This window comes from Linepithema humile, chromosome 4, assembly GCF_040581485.1.
Source record: "Linepithema humile isolate Giens D197 chromosome 4, Lhum_UNIL_v1.0, whole genome shotgun sequence".
NCBI classification, from domain to species: domain Eukaryota; kingdom Metazoa; phylum Arthropoda; class Insecta; order Hymenoptera; family Formicidae; genus Linepithema; species Linepithema humile.
The window spans coordinates 11,547,522-11,566,613 of NC_090131.1; the positions used below are offsets into that span (position 1 = coordinate 11,547,522).

General features: G+C 26.0%; 1 protein-coding gene across 6 annotated transcripts; it reads right to left on the minus strand.

Moving 5' to 3' along the window:
• Positions 1–3,217: 3,217 nt before the first annotated feature.
• LOC136999212 (uncharacterized) lies at positions 3,218–17,564 on the minus strand. 6 transcript variants are annotated; one of them, XR_010889594.1, is made up of 14 exons: positions 14,557–17,557; positions 13,704–13,856; positions 12,582–12,704; positions 11,680–11,802; positions 11,489–11,587; positions 10,695–10,796; positions 10,495–10,608; positions 10,307–10,399; positions 9,476–9,547; positions 8,702–8,782; positions 6,146–8,069; positions 5,953–6,035; positions 4,917–5,129; positions 3,218–4,640 (listed from the first exon to the last, which is right to left on the minus strand). XR_010889594.1 is itself a non-coding variant. In XM_067352694.1 (10 exons), exons 1-10 carry the CDS (start codon positions 14,654–14,656, stop codon positions 8,694–8,696), a joined length of 1,101 nt encoding a protein of 366 aa, XP_067208795.1. In that variant the 5' UTR covers positions 14,657–17,564; the 3' UTR covers positions 8,438–8,693. The 6 variants fall into 6 exon arrangements, 1 of the variants encoding a protein (XP_067208795.1); XR_010889593.1 differs by having other exon boundaries at positions 14,524–17,557; XR_010889595.1 differs by lacking the exon at positions 10,495–10,608 and having other exon boundaries at positions 14,524–17,557.
• Between the last annotated feature and the right edge of the window lie 1,528 nt (positions 17,565–19,092).

The following is a 19,092-nucleotide window of genomic DNA, read 5'->3' on the forward strand; positions in this document are numbered from 1 at the left end:
GCTGTCAAAGAAGCTGTTAGAAGAGAATCCATTTTCAAAGCACGAGATTCTTTCCAGCGAGAGTTTATTATTATTAATTTCCTTGCTACTAGAATTCTGTATAATGTTGTGGAAATATCAATATCTATTTATTCATCAAGTTAAATTCTATAGTTGGACATTTGCTGTTACGTGTTGTGCCATATCAGTGAACAATAAAAATAAAAATAACAATAAAAATCAGTGAACAGAAAATATAATTGTGAACTTAGCTGTGTAACAATATCACAATAACTAATTAGTTTCTTTTATAATGTTTTGAATTTAAGTAGAGCATTAGAATTCTATATTGTTGTGATAAATGATAGTTATTACGGTATTTATGTAATATATAACAGTGCAATGCATGAATGAAATTCATTTGTGGCATAAGATTTTTATAATTTTAAGGTTATTTGTTTACTATTTTTAATAATATTTAATAAGACATATATGTATATACGCTGACAAATTATATAGAGAGATTATATGCACTGTTATATATTGCATAAATATCGTAATGTGTCATTTATCACACAATACAGAATTCTAATGCTCCATTCAAATTTAAAAGAATATGAAAGAAACTAATTATTGAGAAGTATTGTTATACAGCTAAATTCACAATTATATTTTCTGTTATTGTTCACTAATATGGCACAACACGTAACAGCAAATGTCCAATTAGAATTTATCTTGATGAATAAATAGATGTTGATATTTCCACAACATTACACAGAATTCTAGTAGCGAAGAAATTAATAATAATAAATTCTCTCTGGAAAGAATCTTGTGTTTTGAAAATGGATTCTCTTCTAATAGCTTCTTGGCAGCAGTGACAATTCCACATGTGAATTATTATTAATACTACACAACATGCATGTATGTCTTGTTAAATATTTATAAAAACAGTAAGCAGATAACCTTAAAATCAAAATCAGAATCTTGTAGCACTAATGTATTTTATTTGCAGCACTGTTATGTATTGCATGGCACAGTAATTTTAATCGCAATAATATAGTGTTTTATTACTTCACTCAAAGTTTTAATTAGCTTTCATTAATTATTATAGTCCTATGACATGATTAAATACACAATTACACTCATTATTTACAGATCACACCACACGTCACAAACAGAGATATCAATCATGTTTTAATATATACTTTGAATATTTTTACTTGCTCTCAAATAAAATATTTCATCACATTACGGTGCATCATCATTTGACACCATTGACTAATCACAGTCGATTATTCTTCCATAATTTATCTGTGATTGGTCAATTTCTTACGGCTTACAGCTTACGGCTTTATTATAAACCAACCCTTAGTTTTAGACTGTGTTCGTTATGCTCGCTTACATGCTGAAAGCATCATTCTATCTTTCTTCGACGCATAATGAACAAGAAAGACAGACTGATGCTTTCAGCGCGTAAGTGAACATAACGAACGCAGCCTTATTCACATATACTTCAAGTCTGTTTGTTTTTTAGGCACACTATGTACCGTTATATCTTTTTTCCTTTTTGTTGATCTCAAAATACAGTTTTTAAAAATTTTAAGAAAGAATGCTTAATTTTTAAATTGTATTATTTATATTTATGCAACAAACCATTTTTGATAAATAAAGCAAACTGTATAACATATTGGAGTTAGTACCGAATAGGAAATAAGCAAATAATGCCGAGCCGAGAGAGTTAAGGCCGGTATTCATAGTCGATTCTTATAATTAAGACCGTTTTAAGTATAGTCTTAAGATGTCATAAGCCAATCACAGAGCCGTATTAGCGTCTTAAGGCTTTACTTAAGACGATCTTAAAATAAGAACGGACTATGAATACCGACCTTAGAGTCTGATAGGTACTGTTGATTCTGTCTCACACATTTATCTAAATGAGAAAAATATGTTATCTTTTATAACAAGACGTGCTCTCTTTGCCTCTCTATCAGTTTCTATATACTTTTATGTTTCATAATCTAGTGAGGGCCTATCCAGACAAACTTGCATAGTCGCATAAACATATACAAGGAAATTAATTGGTTTATAAGCAAATGCATAAAGAAATGGACCAATCAGTTTCCTTATGCATATGTTTATGCGACTATGCAAGTTTATCTAGATAGGCCCTAACTGTTGTTACTACACAAAAATAAACAAAAATCTTAATTAGAACTGAATAGTTATCATAATAATGAATTATGAATTTAATCATATAGTTTTGCGCAGTTTAACGGACATGTTGATACGTGTCAGTGCATCTGTGTACATGAGGCGTAACTTGCGTAAAATGCGGATCCGCATTGCTTTCTCTCTTCTTTTGATGATTTCGAAATAATGTTGATGATTTTATTAATAAACTTGCTTTCTATTGTTGCACTGAAATTTTCCTTCTTGCTTTTGTCAAATATTAAATATATACATATTTCTTTAAATACAAAGAGAGTATAATAGTTTAGCTATAAAAAAGGAACCTATTGATATAATTAAATATTATTTTTATTTTATTTAAATATTACTTCTATTTTATTATTGGACGCTGTATTAAGATGCATTTTAGGTAACTAAAATTAATAATATAAATGTATTTCGAAATATACTCTGATAGTAGTGAAAATCCATATTTCGCGTGTTATTTATATATAAATATAGATTTGCAGTATTGTCATTATTTTAGACTGCATATGACTGTATATAAACTTTAATAAATAATGAAGAAAGAAAAATTTTTAAATAGAAAAAAATGCTCTTTTCTTATCTTTTGAATTAATAGAATGTATCATTGAAGCATTAAAGGAATGAGGAATGAAATTTCAATGCAACATTAGTGCAATTAAAATGAACGCCTTAAACTGAAATTTTTCTTGGAATACTTTCTATATATAAGTTTTTTATGTAAAATTCTGAAATAGTTTAAAATTTCTACGATTTTTTATTTTATAATTTCTGAAGAAAACTTACAAAATTTGAAAAAGTTTACAGAATTTTTTGAAGTTCTTTATAAATTAAAAACATTTCTTGAAAAATATTATGTGAAAATATTTTCACTAGGAATAAGACATGGACTATGAATACCGGTCTTCAAATTTAAAGAATTTACTAATTGGAATATTACTTATCCTAAGGTTTTATCTTATGGAACGAATCTATTTGATTTCCTCAATGTTACTCATAAAGTTATAAGCACAAACCAAATCTGTTTGATTTTTTAAATCTTAATTTCTTTATTCAGATAAGTATAATTTTAGAATATTTATTTTCTTTTATAACATTTTGAATGTAATCTTTTTTTCTGTTTTATATGTTTAGATAGAAAACAAATTAATAAAGAAATAAAGAAAAATAAGTGTAATGTTTACAAAGTGTAAAATATATATATAAGAAAAATAAAGAACATCAATTACATAAGAAATTTCATAAATTATGCAATATAAAATCATTTTCTATCAGGCAAGTATTATATCTAAAACCTTGTATCTGCAATATTAGAAATCGCTCCAAGATTTTGAATGGAAAACAATTGTTCAATCACATTAGTCTGAATAGTTAAAATGCGATTTGTCAATTCTTTCCTTATCTGAACGATTAATAGCATTGTTTAGACACAAGACTTAAATAGACATAGAACATAACTGCTTATAATGTAGAATAACTGCTTATAATATAAAAGTAATACATAAACATCAAAGTTACAAAAGATTACATTCATAAGTTCAAAAGATTACATTCATACATAGATAGATACAATATCCTCGTATGCAAATAAATCTAATCACAAATTGAACTTAAATTATTATATTCCTACATATGAGTGAAAATTATTGTAATACATGAAATATCACATTCTATCAGTATAAATTTATACTTGACATATTTTACTTAGTATATCACAAGAATAATGTACTATAGTTACCATGTTTTCTTTAAATTAAAGATATAATCTCTTAGATATTTGTACTTTTTATCAAATGCTAGTAAAGAAACTTTGCATTTATTTGTTATTCTATAGTAAATTTGAATAATTCTATAGTTTTGAATAATAAACTAAAATCAAAATTAAACAACTTTTATGCTTTAAAATAGCTGATTATATAAAGTATAAGACAGTATTGCTTTTTATCACTCTTATTTTAGTTTTTAAATAAAGGCACTTCTTTAAAGTAATGACTTAAAAAGTATGTAAAAATACTATAAAATGTTTACACTCTCTAGCAATTATCATTTAAGTATCTTCATCCTTTTTAACGTATAGCAGCAATATATAGATATACTTATAGACAGACATAAACTTAAAATTACATAATTATAATCAAAATTAAATAACATTACAGATATTGCATTTGTCATTGCACATCCATATATATCTTAAAGTTTCTTTAGTTGAAAGATACTTAATAGAATAAAACTTAAAATATACGTATCTTTTTAATATCGCTAGAAATATTCATGAAATTTCAAAACTCCAACTTGAAGTCAAATAAACTTATTATTGATAGGTATACTTTTGTTCACTGATGCAGTCTTAACTTAAGAAAAGCGAATAAGTATATGACAGACATCAAAAGCAAGAAGGTCTGTGACATCAGAAGAACATCAAAAGTTTGAGAAAGATATTAAAATTCCTGAAACAAAAAGATATATTCATAAAATAATACTTACAATCAATTGAGTATGTTTGTAAAATATACCGATATACTTTTCCTTGCTCTAATAATTAGCAAATAACTATGAAAATAACATAATATATAATTTACTAATTGCATAAATTAGTTAATTATATATTAGTAAAACTGCATATAATTTACTAATTGCATTTACTTTTGTCACATTAATAGTGTAACAATAATTAATTTTCTATTTTAAAAATGTTTTTAAGTATTAACATAATACATACTCACATTGTTTACGAAAAGCTTTTTGTTTATTATGTATCCACGTTTTTATTTGTGGGGATGTACGTTGTGCAAGAGAAGTGTACTGTTTCTTTACTTCTTGTATTTCTCTCAAAGAGGGTAATGTTAAATTTTCCATATGTTTAGCAAATGCATGAAGTGCTGTTTCTTGTTCTTTCTGAGACCAACGAATTCTTTTAGTTTTTCCATATGGCGATGCTAGTAAAAAAAACCAGTATTGTTAAAGTGATACTTATATACGTATAAATAATATATAATAATAATCATGATATATAAATTTGAGAAAAAAATGAAATGTTAAAAGAAAAAATTATACTAAAAATAAAATAAAAAGTATACTGAAAATTAAATTTAAAAAGAAATGTTGTTAAACATTATACTAAAATAGGTACATGAGATTTACAAACACTTTTGTGCCATAATTTCTTATAACTTGTAACTCTTATAACTCATAACTTTTATATAATCTCTATGATATATATATATATATATATATATATACAGGGTGATTCAAAATAACCTGATGTCCTTGCAATGCCATATTCTTAAGCGAATTCTGAGACGATTTTTCCTTTTACAAAATTTTGTCCGAAGCTTAGTTTTCGAGTTATAATTGAAAATAGATAGCAACTTACGAGTTCGGTACAACAGGCAGGCAGGGACGCGCAACGTATAATGAGACTGTCAAGTGTTTACTATCGTCTCATGACGCATTACACCGTCTCTGTCTGTCCGTTGTACCGAACTCGTAAGTTGCTATCTATTTTCAATTATAACTATCGGACTCGTAAGTAGCAAACTATTTTCAATTATAACTCGAAAACTAAGCTTCGGACAAAATTTTGTAAAAGGAAAAATTGTCTCAGAATTCGCTCAAGAATATGGCATTGCAAGGACATCAGGTTATTTTGAATCACCCTGTATATATAAGATACAAGACTCTGCAAACATTTTTAAACAATTCTTAGAAAAATAAAACATACAACATTAAAATTTCACATATTTAATGTAAAATACTCACTTGAACGTTTTTGTTTTTTTTTCCATCGCTATTCCTTTGTTGATTATGTATTATATCATCAGGTAAGTCATATAAATTTGTGTCTGAAATAAATGTTTGTGAATATTTGAAAGGAATTATATATATATATGTATATATATTGTATAGAAATAGAATATTATGCATAAGAAATACAAATGTAAAATGTTATTACCTGAATGTATATTTTCTTTATTTGAGCTATTAAAGTTGTTCTGTTTTGCTTCTTCATCACTTTCGGAACTGTTATTTGTTGAAGTTTCGTCATCTGAAATATTTTTATTTCCTTGAACTGCTTCCAAATATTGTGAAACTTTTAATATATCTCTGCTTGCCAATGGTTGTCTATAATGATCCTTATGTATTTTCTCAGAATGACCCATAAATGTAGCAAGATCAGATACATCAATCTCATCAAGATTTAATTGAATACAGTATGTTGCCACATGCTTCCGCAATTCTGTAGCACGCAAAGTAGTAGACTGACTTGCATTACATTCTTCTGCAAATTTTCGTAATAAAATGCAGGCTTTAAGATGTCTAAATCTTTTTTTATTATAGCCAGGTAATGCAAATACGTAAGGATTTGTTTTAGGTATTTCAGCTTCTTTGCAAAATTTTAAAATTAAATTAATACTTTCAAATAACTGCTTTGTTAATAAAACGGGCACTCCACGGCCCAATTTGCCCCTAATACAGAATCGAATATATTTTTCCGCAATTTTTTTATTTTTTTTTTGATAATAATGTATAAATGTCGGTATTTACGTTTTCATGTAGTTTTTCGTAACTTTGGAAATCTTCAATAAGAATTCGCTCCATTTCTCCCGACCGTCGTCTATTAAATACAAGTACAGATATTAGTGTAGCTTCTGCTAAAGAAAGCCAACTATGATAAGAAAAGGATTGTTGTAGTGTTGTAAAAGCTTCAATTCGCTTTTTTTCCAAATATTTATATAATATTTTGATATCTTCCAATGATGGTAGAATAACTTTTTTACGTCTTTTCTGAGCTGATTGTGTTTCCATAACAGTCTTATTTACACTTGTCCCAATATCAACAACTAATAACTTTAAGAAGTCTTTAACTAGTTTCTTTTTTTCTGAATCTTCCCTCTTTATACATTCTGCGATAAGAAGATTTCCAATGTGTTTAATTAAAGTGGATAAGTTTGCCGCCACTGCAGGAGCTTCATATATTTTTTCTTCATCATTATATCTTGCAACTATATTTATCGCATGGATACAGTCATCATATACTGCTGGACGATATAGCGATTCAAAGTTTTTTATATTTTTATTTATACTTTTTAATGCCAAAAGGAAGCGGCCAAGAAGACGCAATCTTGCACGTATCATGTCATGATGATGTTGAGATTTGTATTTAATGCAGAGTTTATTTCCAAATAAAATCAATAATTCATCATATCTTATAATGCGTGTAATCTCGTCTTCACGCATGACTGGAAATACCATTTTCTTCAAAGTTTCATTTGCCGAAGAATGTAACCTGCACATAATTTTTCTACCCATTATCATAATACATTTATTCTTCCGAAAATCTTTTCCAAAGCAGGTTCGAGAATGATGACGTATTGTACTTTTTGCAAAGAAACCTTTACATTTTGAGCAAGCAATAAAATCTCTGGCGAGCTTGTTATATTTTTCATTGGGACGTCTAGATACTATAAGTTGTCCATTATTCAATGTCGAATTTGTATTAAATTTAAAATTGCCATTTTTTCGTAAAATTTCTATAATTTTTTTCCTTTCTGTGTTATTTTTGGGTAAAGCCGTAAACCTTTTTACATCCAATTCATTACGATGTACTTTTTCTAGATGTCGTGCAAGTTGTGTTTGCAATTTTGAACAAAATATACAATAGTTTTTTTTAGGAGATCTTGCATTAGAAGTCTCTACATACATATTTTCATCGTTGCATCCATTACCATTAATTTGCGAGGCATCTAAACTTGACATTGAAGTTACAGTTGTGTTTAAGCTTGATTTGCGTTTTTGTGGCAGTTCATTATCCGATAAATGTTCATCTTCTGATGGTACATATTCTGATTCACTACTTTCTTTACCATTTTCAACGTCTGTAAAAAAAGATGTAGATTAGGTAAGTATTGGGTTTAATTCATTTCGTTCATTACCTTAGTTATCTCAACTCATGACATCAAAAGCGAAAAAATTCATGTTCAAAATTCTTGCAAAATATATCTTGAAATAAAAATATATATACAATGATATTTGTAATTAATTAAATAACTTAATAAAGTATAGAAAAAAAACTTTCTTTTTGCTTTAGTAATCAATAACTGTAATAATAAATCGATAATAAGCTATAAAATTAAAAATCACATTAAAAAATCACATAATTGAAAAATAATTTATATTTCCGAAAATTTTTCTTTTGCTTAATAACTTTTTTGAACTGTACTAAATATAACAAACAGATATAAAGTTGTGTGTTATTTGGTTTTTAATTAGATATATCACATTAATTTTATTGATATTTATCAAAACAGAAGAAAAAAGTTTTCTGAGTATTTTATAAAGTCTAAATTAATCTTATCTTATAAATATATCTTTTTATTTGAACTATCTTATAAGAATTCTTCATAAAATTTTCTCTTTTTTTATCATAAAGCTAAAATCTATAATAAAGGACCAAGAATCTTAATAAATTTACAAAAATAATCAAAAAGAGCTTTTACAATTTACATACCAAGTGTTGATGATATTTGGACATTTGCTTCATTTCCTATTTGACTCACATTTTGACATGTAATAGAATTACACGTATCATCTACAAATATAAATTTTTAAAAATATACGTATAATTTGTTATAAAATTAAAATCAAAATTAAATACTTAAAATTAAAAAGTTAATTATAAAATATGATATATTTTAATAATAAAAACTGCTTAGAAACTTGCAAACAATCTGTGATATCTCATATATAATATTAGCAATTTAAAGTTAGGAAAACATTTTATTATTATCGAAATATCATACTCAGGTTTTTACTTTTCAATATAGATAATAAAGACAATTGTTATAACATAAATTTTCATATATTATTGCAAAAAATATATATTGTTTATGATGTCCATTGTAACAAATTTAATACTTCAAAAAGGATGTCAGGATCATTTACTATATTTTGTATCTAGCTCCTATAATAATATTCATGTGTTTTTACATCTAAACATTCCTAATCTTAGCAATCAAAATTATAACTACATGAAAATAGTGATTAATAACTAGGTGGTCACATTGTTAATTTTAATTTTACATTTACAAGAAAATACGCGAAAGATATATTGTAAGAGTAATGTAAAATCTCAATTTGAACTATATTAAAAAATAACTTCCATTCTGTTTTATTTTGATATTAATATAGTTTTTGAAATATTTAGTTTTAAATCCTATAAATGACTGATTCTACTATTTTACAAATTCCTCAAAAATATTAAATATAATTAACTTTTACATACCAGTAGTATTAAAAGATATTCTTCTAACACAATCATCTAAAATAAATGTAGATGGAGATATGTTAAGTAAATCTGTAAACAAAAAAATAGAATGAAAACAAATAAGCTTATTTAATAATGCATAACAGCAAGTGATAATGAATTCAGGTATTACTTACTGCATAAGAAATATTAAGCTTCATTAATTTTTTTTGTAATATTCAACATATTCAATTATAATACAATCAAAATTGGGAAAGTTACTTTTTAAAAGTTACTTTTAATTTGTCATCGTTATTTTTTAAATGTTAAACCAATATCAAATTTAAAAATTTATTTTTTAAATGTTTTTGTTCAAATATTATTAAAAGCAATATAATCTTAATTTCAAAATACCACACAAATTTAAAGAGAAATATTTTAAAATGCTTAAAATGCAAATAAAAATTGTTGATTCATTAAACTTATAAATATAGCAAAATTTATACGTTTTTGCACTGTTGATCTTATGTTCAAAAATTTTAATGTGAATTTTTAATTTAAAGTAAAGACAGTTTGTTTTTAAAATATGCAGCTAATGTATCATAGAACTACACTAATATATGATTGATTTATGATTATCTTTATACTTAAGATATTTTAAATATAAAAAATAATATACTAATTAAAGATTAAATACATAAACAATACATCAGAAATAGGTTCAAAATGTAAAAAGTAACAATAAAAGAAAATGTTAAATTCGTTGTTACTAAAAAAAATATAAGTATGTTACTGTTTCAGAAAGAATAAAGTAACAATAACACGTTACAATAACATGTTACTTCCCAAACTAGAAAATAAGAAACATACCTGTTAATGAGACGTCCATGTTAATATTGTCAATTTCCAGATTATTTTCAACTGCATTACATGTCTGTATACTTGCAGGTTCTGACAAAGGTTCTAACAAAAACAATTATAATGATGTAATCAGTAGTTATCATCAAAATAATTTTCAGAAGTAACTAGTATTATGAAAAATATGAAAATAAATTTACCACAAGATAATAAAATTTCAACATCTTGCCAGACTTCATTGAATTTATCAGTTCTTTCATTGCTTATGTCTTTATCGATGCTTACTGATTTACTAATTGATTTACTAACCAAATCTAATATTAAAATTGAAAAATATATTATCTTTCTTTAAAACTTATAAAATAGATTATAGATAATTCATAATATTAAAAATACTAACCACAAGGTAAAAGCACATCTGAAATTCCATTAATATTACAGTCTATATTTTGTATTTCACTGTGACATACGTTCTCATTTTTATTCAAAATTGTATTAATATCTGATATAAGAAAAAAGATATATTAGTACTTTGTTCATATAATCAAATAGTAATTGCAGATATAATCTATAATTAGTTAAATATACCAGATGTAGGAAGATCAATGGTTTTTTTATAAGAACAGTTTTTTTCTGTTTCTAGTCTATCGTTACTCTTATTTTCGTTAATTATACTAGAAGATGCTCGAAGATCAGTGCTCTCCTGATAATAGCAATCTTTCTTTTCTGTTGCCGCTCCGTCCTTACCCATATAGGATTTTGCAATCGGCCCAATACTGGACCAGTAATGATTGCCTGAATTGCAGTACTGGCAACACTACTGGCTCAGTTTTGGCGCAGCGTCGGATGATAAGTTTGTCCCAATACTGATAAACGATACTGGTTCAGTGTAGTTAGCCTGCACTGATCCAGTGTTGATCTTACGAACGGTCCAATACTGGTTGCCAGAGCTACCAGCACTGGCTCAGTGTTGTTTGAAAGATTAGTATTATTATAATTTTAATAAAATTATAAAAATTGTATATGATTGATTTATGTTTTAAGATTATACTTAAGAAAATCTTATATATAAGAACCGACTATATATATGACTACTGGTTTATGATTGCCAAGTTTTTAATAATTCTAAATTTAGTAAATGTTAATGCAGCCTAATATATAGAAAACATGGAAATATATATTTTGAATACTCACTGTTATGTATTGGAACATCAAACGTTTCTATATTACTATCTTTGCTTTGAATCTCAGTTGGACAACTATTTCCATTTTCGATGATTACTGCGTTGATATCTGATGTAGAAAAAAAGTATATTATGTATTTCATTCATATCATGAAATATTGAATAAAATTGTAATGGATAAAATATATTAATTAATCGTACTAGAAGATGTTGGAACATTACTGGTGTCTAGATAATCACAATCCTTAATTTCTATTTCTGCTGTTTCTGGTCTGTCATACCTTCTACTTTCATCAGTGACTGTTATGGTTGGTTTATCTATATCTTAATGTAATAGCAAAAAAGAAAATGTGCATTATATTCTAGCTTTCGTAATAGAAATGTACTTAGAGAGACTGGCATAAATTTTTTAATACGCTCTTACAAAATTATTTATGATTAAGTTTCAGTTATATGCGTTTTGTTTTAATATGTATTAATTACTGTTATTTATTGGAGAAAACAATAATAACTTAAATATTATTTAAAAAAAAATTAAATTTAGTATTAGTGAACATTCATGCGAAACACATATATATGTATATTAAAAAGAAAAAACTTTTACGGAATATTAGTCTTATTTTTACAAATTATAAATAATGAAACATGTGAATATGTCTTTAGAAAGTGACTGTCGAAATTTGTTATATTATATTATCTCGTATATGTCATGAAACAATGAATAAACTCTTTAACATGATATTACTTTAAAAAATAATTTTACTTTAAAATATTACTTTATTCAATAATTACAATATTACTTTAAAAAATAATTTTAAAATTTAGCCTTGAAAAGTAACATTTATCATGAAAAACTAGTATAGAAACTAGTATGAAAGAAATTATATTAGAAAAAAAGTTTTACAAAATATTTACAGAATATTTTACAAAACTTTTATAGAATATTATTTTTATTCTTACAAATTATTAAGTCAAACATATATATGTGTAATTAGGAAGTGGATTATTGCCAAAATTTCTAACTACTCTAAATTTGCTAAATGTTAATGCATTTATGCCAATCTTTAATACATGGAATAGATGAAAATATTTTGAACACTCACTGTTATGCATTGGAACATCAAACATTTCAATACCACTCTCCTTGCTTTCAGTTTCAGTTGAACAATTGTTTCTATTTTTTTCAATGATCACTGGGATATCTGATGTTTCCAGTTCGTCGTTTCCTTTATTTTCGTCGATGATTGATTTATTAATTGGAAAAAAGAAAAATATACATTCTAGCATTTATAGAAACATACTTAAAGAGATTGATATAAACTTTTTGATACACCTACAAAATTTGTGATAAAAAAAACTTTCAATCATGCGTTTTATTTGGTTATGCATTCATAATGACTGTATTTGAAAAAAAAGTATATTATGATCGGTATTCATAGTCCGTTCTTATTTTAAGATCGTCTTAAGTAATGTTTTAAGACGCTAATAGGGCTCTGTCACATTTTAAGACTGTACTTAAAACGGTCTTAAATATTAGAATCGACTATGAATACCGGCCTATATGCATCTCATCCATATCATGAAATATTGAATAAAGTTATAATGGATAATAATATATTGATAATATACTGATAATATAGATAATAATATTAATTAATCGTACCAAAAGATATTAAGACATTAGTGTCTTTATAATTGTAGGTCTTAATTTCTGTTTCCGATTTGTCGTTTTCTTTATTTGAGAAAATGATAATAATTTACAGATTATTATTAAAAAATAATTTGAAAGTTAGCATTATTAAGTAATCTTTATAATACAAAACAAACATATATTTAAAAAAAGAACATTGCGAAACATTATTCTCAGTTTTTTATGAATACTCAAACATGAATATATTGTTAAAAAGTGTATAATTGCTAAAATTTCTCTGAATTTAGAAAATGTTAATATCTAATACAAAAATAAAAAAGAAATATGCATTACATTTTAGCATGTACAGTAGAAACGTTTTTGTATTCATTGTATTCATGTATTCATAAAAGTCGTTGTGTTAATATCTAACATAAGAAAAAAAGTATATTACTATTGACATATTAAATAATTGATGATATTAATTAAATGTATCAGAAGTAATGATTTTTAAAGTAAATAAATATTACATTACATTAATGCTTATGAAAAAAAGTCAAATAATTAATGCAATAATTAATAATATTGTACTTACCTTTGAATACGCAGGTATTCGTAGTCCTTTCATAATCATAATTTTTGTATTTTGTATTTCTCTTTCTACTTTGGAAATAAATTTTTTTACAAAACACACGTGGTTTATTTGCAAATATATTCTGTTTTATTTCGTGTAATATAGCTTTGTTATCTGTAATGATAAAAAAGATATTCAATAGTAATCTATTTAATAATAATAATTCAGTTTTTTAATTCAATATGTCATATTTATAAAGTTTTTTCTTCAAACTAAAATAATATTACATGTGACTTTTATATTAAAACAAATAAAGCTTTGATGAAGCTCTCTCTCTCTCTACTATAAGTAAAAATCTTTTAATTAATCAATTGCAATTAATTAGTCATTCTTAAACCATCGTTAAAGAATTGAATTGATATTTATACTTTTTGGAATGAAAACAAATAGAAAAATAATTAGACATTAAAATTATGATTATTCGTACAATAATGAAAAAATATGAATATTGGATTTAGAGAAATTTGCTATTATATACATTGTAAAATTCTGTATTTTCTTTATAAATAATATAATTACCAAGTAACACAATGAGACTAATGCCTTTTTATCTAAAATTGTACGCACATATCAGAGCATACTCAGCTCTTGCTTTTTCGCTACATCATTTCTCTATATCATTTTCATGCATGTGCTAATATATTTTGATATGCGTGCAATTTCAGTTTAGAAAACATTGATATCCACCGTATAATGGTGATTGATATTACTTACATATAATAATAACATTGAAAACGTATATAAAATATACATTATAAAATATAAAAAAATTCCAACTTACCATTTTTCGCTATAATATTTGCTGGGTACTTACGTCTATCACTGTATGTAGCTTTTGTAACGCCTTTACAAGTAATAAGATTTGATTTGCACACGTGATAAATACCATCATGAAATTTTACTAAGGCGTACATATTAGAATTTCTATTTTCAATACAACTCTTTGGATAATATTTATAGCATGGTTGAATGTGGTTAAAGCGCGAACGTACACGTTTCTACATGTTTCATAGCCGATTATACAAAAAATAATCGTTGCTAAGTTAGTTTGTTTATTGCTAGGTTACTGTTTAATACGAACGTTGCCTTTGTTTCTGCCTGATAATCTTGATGTCGAGAGAGATAGTATCTATAAGGTATCATCGTCTCTGTTTTTCACGTATAATGCCCGTCTATGATTCGCTGGGTCGTACAGTAGCTCTAACCTCTAACTTATCGACCTAATGGCGAATTCCTACTGACAAATATGTTCTGAGCGTATATGTCACGCGTCGCGTCATCCGTCAGCGTCACAAATTAACCAATTAAAGCATCTCATTTTATTGCATGGTAATGGAATGGAATAAAATAGAACAAGATGCGTGACGCGCTCAGTGGGAATTCGCCATAGGCCTAAATTTACAATAGATGTAATAAGCTTTAAGGCGTAAGAAATTGACCAATCATAGTCGATTATTCTTTTATGTTTTGTGAGTGATCAATTTCTTACGGCTATACTTATTGTAGATCTAGGCTTAGACTAATAAGTTAGGGCTACTGCACTACCCAGCGAATCATTGACGGGCAGTGTACTATCTTAGCTAAAAACAAACATATCTTTATACATTATCACACAGTTTGATGACTAATTTATGCTTCGGTATTAATCTTAATCTTAGTCTTAATCTTAAAAAATTGATCAATCACAGACAAATCACAGAAGAATAATCGACTGTGATTATCATTTCTTAAGACTAATAGGCTTTCTACAATAAGCCGTGAGTCGTAAAGTCATAAGAAATTGAGCAATCACAGTCGATGAATTCTTATGTGATTTGTCTGTAATTGGTCAATTTCTTATGACTATACGATTTACGGCTTATTGTAGAATAGCCCTAATGGTGAGTGCCGAGACAGAAAAGAGAATTTTATATTTGAATGAATATATACAATACATCTTGTTGTAAATGTTGAGATATTCTTTTCTGTAATAAATGTAAATATAATTATGACGCTTGTATGCTTACAATTATAATCATTTAAAGAATTTTTAATTTTTAATTCTTTTTTGCTGTAGTAATTAATTATCTATATTAATTCTTTTTAAGGACAAGTTCAAATTTTGTTGAAAGAAACCAAATTTGCTATTTCTTTCAGAATTGAATTTACATCACTTTCCAAATAAACAACTATATTTCATAAATAATAATGATAGACCAATAGACCAAATAAACCAATTAAAATCAAATACGAACTAAAACTCGTGTCAAATTATGGAATTGCGAACTGAGATTAAAATTCAATAATCATATAATTTTAATGATTATTTTCGTTCTGATTAATTAAATTGTAATCTTTAATTCGCAATTCTTTTGCAATGCGAAGTAGAAATTGAGCATACTTTTGAAATAAATGACTGTATTTTAAATGATTGCTTTTTTAATCAACAAATTTTTTCTCTATTACAAAAATGGTATTTGTAGAATTTCTTGCTGTTGAATCTTCATATATATGTATGAAAGTAGACGATAGGAAATTTTGTGACATCACAGTCTGACGTAATCAACCTCTATAGCAATACAGGGCGCTTGCATGATAGTTATATAAATTTTTAATGTTACACATTCAGCATATAATATGAATCTTATACTTTTTTATGAAATCACTTGTTATATTACATAGAAAATTTCTATATTTTTTCTAATAATTTCTATTTTATATTTATGAATGTTAAATAATGTCGGATATTTCAGATAAATACGTTACTGAGAATTCAGAGCGTTTGGATAGTATGACGACACTTTATATAAAACAACTTTTTTTAACAACATTTTTGTAGATACGCTTTACAGTGGCTGAAAATAAATCCGATGTGTTTTACCTTCTATTTTTAATAATTATAGGAGATACAGAAAAATGGTTCAGACAAAAGTTATTCTATTTTTTGGCTAAATGGAATAAAAAATCCGATCAAATTGAGTCGTCATCGATGCATTAGCATATGTATTTTAATTACAGAAAAGAATTTTTTATTCTAAACAGCTAAAAAGAAATAAAATTGCATTTAAAGAAATCGGTAAAACAGACGGCTCCAGGATCGCCTTACTTGTAGTTTAACCTTGTTTATTGCTAAGTAAAATAATAAGTACTAAGTTGTAATTAACTGTTTATATTATGCTTCATGGTTTCTCGTAACTTATGAGAATCTTGAAACTTTAAGTGCTTCGATTTTGATGATTTTTTAAGAATTAATATTCTTATATTATTCATTAATATTAATATGTATTTGAGCGCAAGTAAATATCACATACATGTTTTTAATAATAATTGATTCATATAAAATAATACTTTCACTGAAACTAGAAGTGTCGTTATAAAATAGTCGTTCCATATAAAGTGTCGCTGTACTAAACGAACGCTATTGTAGGCTACTGTAATTTCGACAGAAAGTTAGATATAATAATAAAGTAACGAGAATTTTGAAGTTTAAAAAATTTCTAATTTTGATGATTTTTTTAACAATTAATATTCTTATCGAGAATTGCGTATTTAAGTATAAGTTAATTTTATATGCGTATATTTACTAATTGATTTATATAAAATAGTTTTTGTTAATCAAGCGATATATCATTTTGTCGTTAAAATAACGTCATATGTTAAATCACACATTTCTCACATATTCTGCTTTGATATATAGTGACATGTCCCATACAGCATACAAGCTTGCAGCAACATTGCAGCAATGTTATAATATTGTACATTGCAGTGCAACGTTGCAGATATATTATACGGATATGAATTTGCAATATCATTCAAACAATATTACAGCAACATTTTAAAAATATTGTAAAAACAATGCCCTATTATGTTCTTTTATTGCTTGAAATATAATAAGTAGTATACAAAAAAATGTTAATAATGCATTATTTTTAATCAAATATTATTTAACATTATTTAATATTATTTTTAATATAATGCAATATTATTAATAAAATAAATATTTATTTATATTATATAATATACAGGGTGAGTCATTTTAAGTGACGCACTGAAATTTCTCAAAAATTATAGGAGATACAGAAAAATGGTTCAGACAAAAGTTGTTCAGGACAATGGGGGTCACCTATTTGTGCTAGTGACTTTGACCTTGAAGTCAATTTTCAAGGTCATTTGAAGGTCAGTTATTTTTTTAAATGGAAACCCCTATTTTTGATTCCAAAATCTAATAGCTGGTGCCAAGAGCTTTTCAAAACACTATAATGAAGTTATTTTTCATTAAGTACTTTTCGAGTTATGAGGCTTGTAAATTACAGTATTTTGACATAAAATATAAAATATCTTGTAAAACAAGTTTTTGAGAATGTTACCTTAATACTTTTATGCATAAAATAATGAGACGAATCAATTGGTATAAAGAAAACACATAGTTGCTTTCAAGAAAAAATATGTAATTTGCAACATGCAACTGCATACTTTTTTTTAAAACCAATGTGTTTTCTTTATATCAATTGATTCGTCTCATTATTTTATGCATAAAAGTATTAAGGTAAGATTCCCAAAAATTGAATGTTTTACAAGATATTTTGTATTTTATGTCAAAATACTGTAATTTACAAGCCTCATAACTCGAAAAGTACTTAATGAAAAATAACTTCATTATAGTGTTTTGAAAAGCTCTTGACACCAGCTATTAGATTTTGGAATCAAAAATAGGGGTTTTCATTTTAAAAAATAACTCTGACCTTCAAATGACCTTGAAAATTGACTTCAAGGTCAAAGTCACTAGCACAAATAGGTGACCTCCATTGTCCTGAACAACTTTTGTCTGAACCATTTTTCTGTATCTCCTATAATTTTTGAGAAATTTCAGTGCGTCACTTAAAATGACTCACCCTGTATATCTATATTTTTATTACCTTTAAACTAAATGATAATAATCAAATAAATAGAAAATTTATCACTATACGGTCACATTGGATCTTTTATGTCTAATAATATTTTTCATGTTAATTTGTGTACATTTTTCACTTAGCAATTTACGTGCCACTATGTCTGTATCAAACTACGCTTTGAAAATTGAAGATTAAAGATTGAAATTTGATCGGAATGAAAGGAGCTAAATTTTTTTTGTTCTGATTAATGAAATTTCAATCTTTAATCTTCAATCTCAATAATAGGCTTTAATATCTGAGATAGGCTTTACTTTGTTGATCTTGAGACTAAGTTTCAAAATCAAAAATACCGGCGCATAGCTTGCTAAGTGAAAAATGTACATAAGTTCACATGAAAAATGTTAAGCATAAAAGATCCAGTCTGACCGTACATTTCCGAAATAATGTTGCATACATATTTTATTGCAATATTGATACAT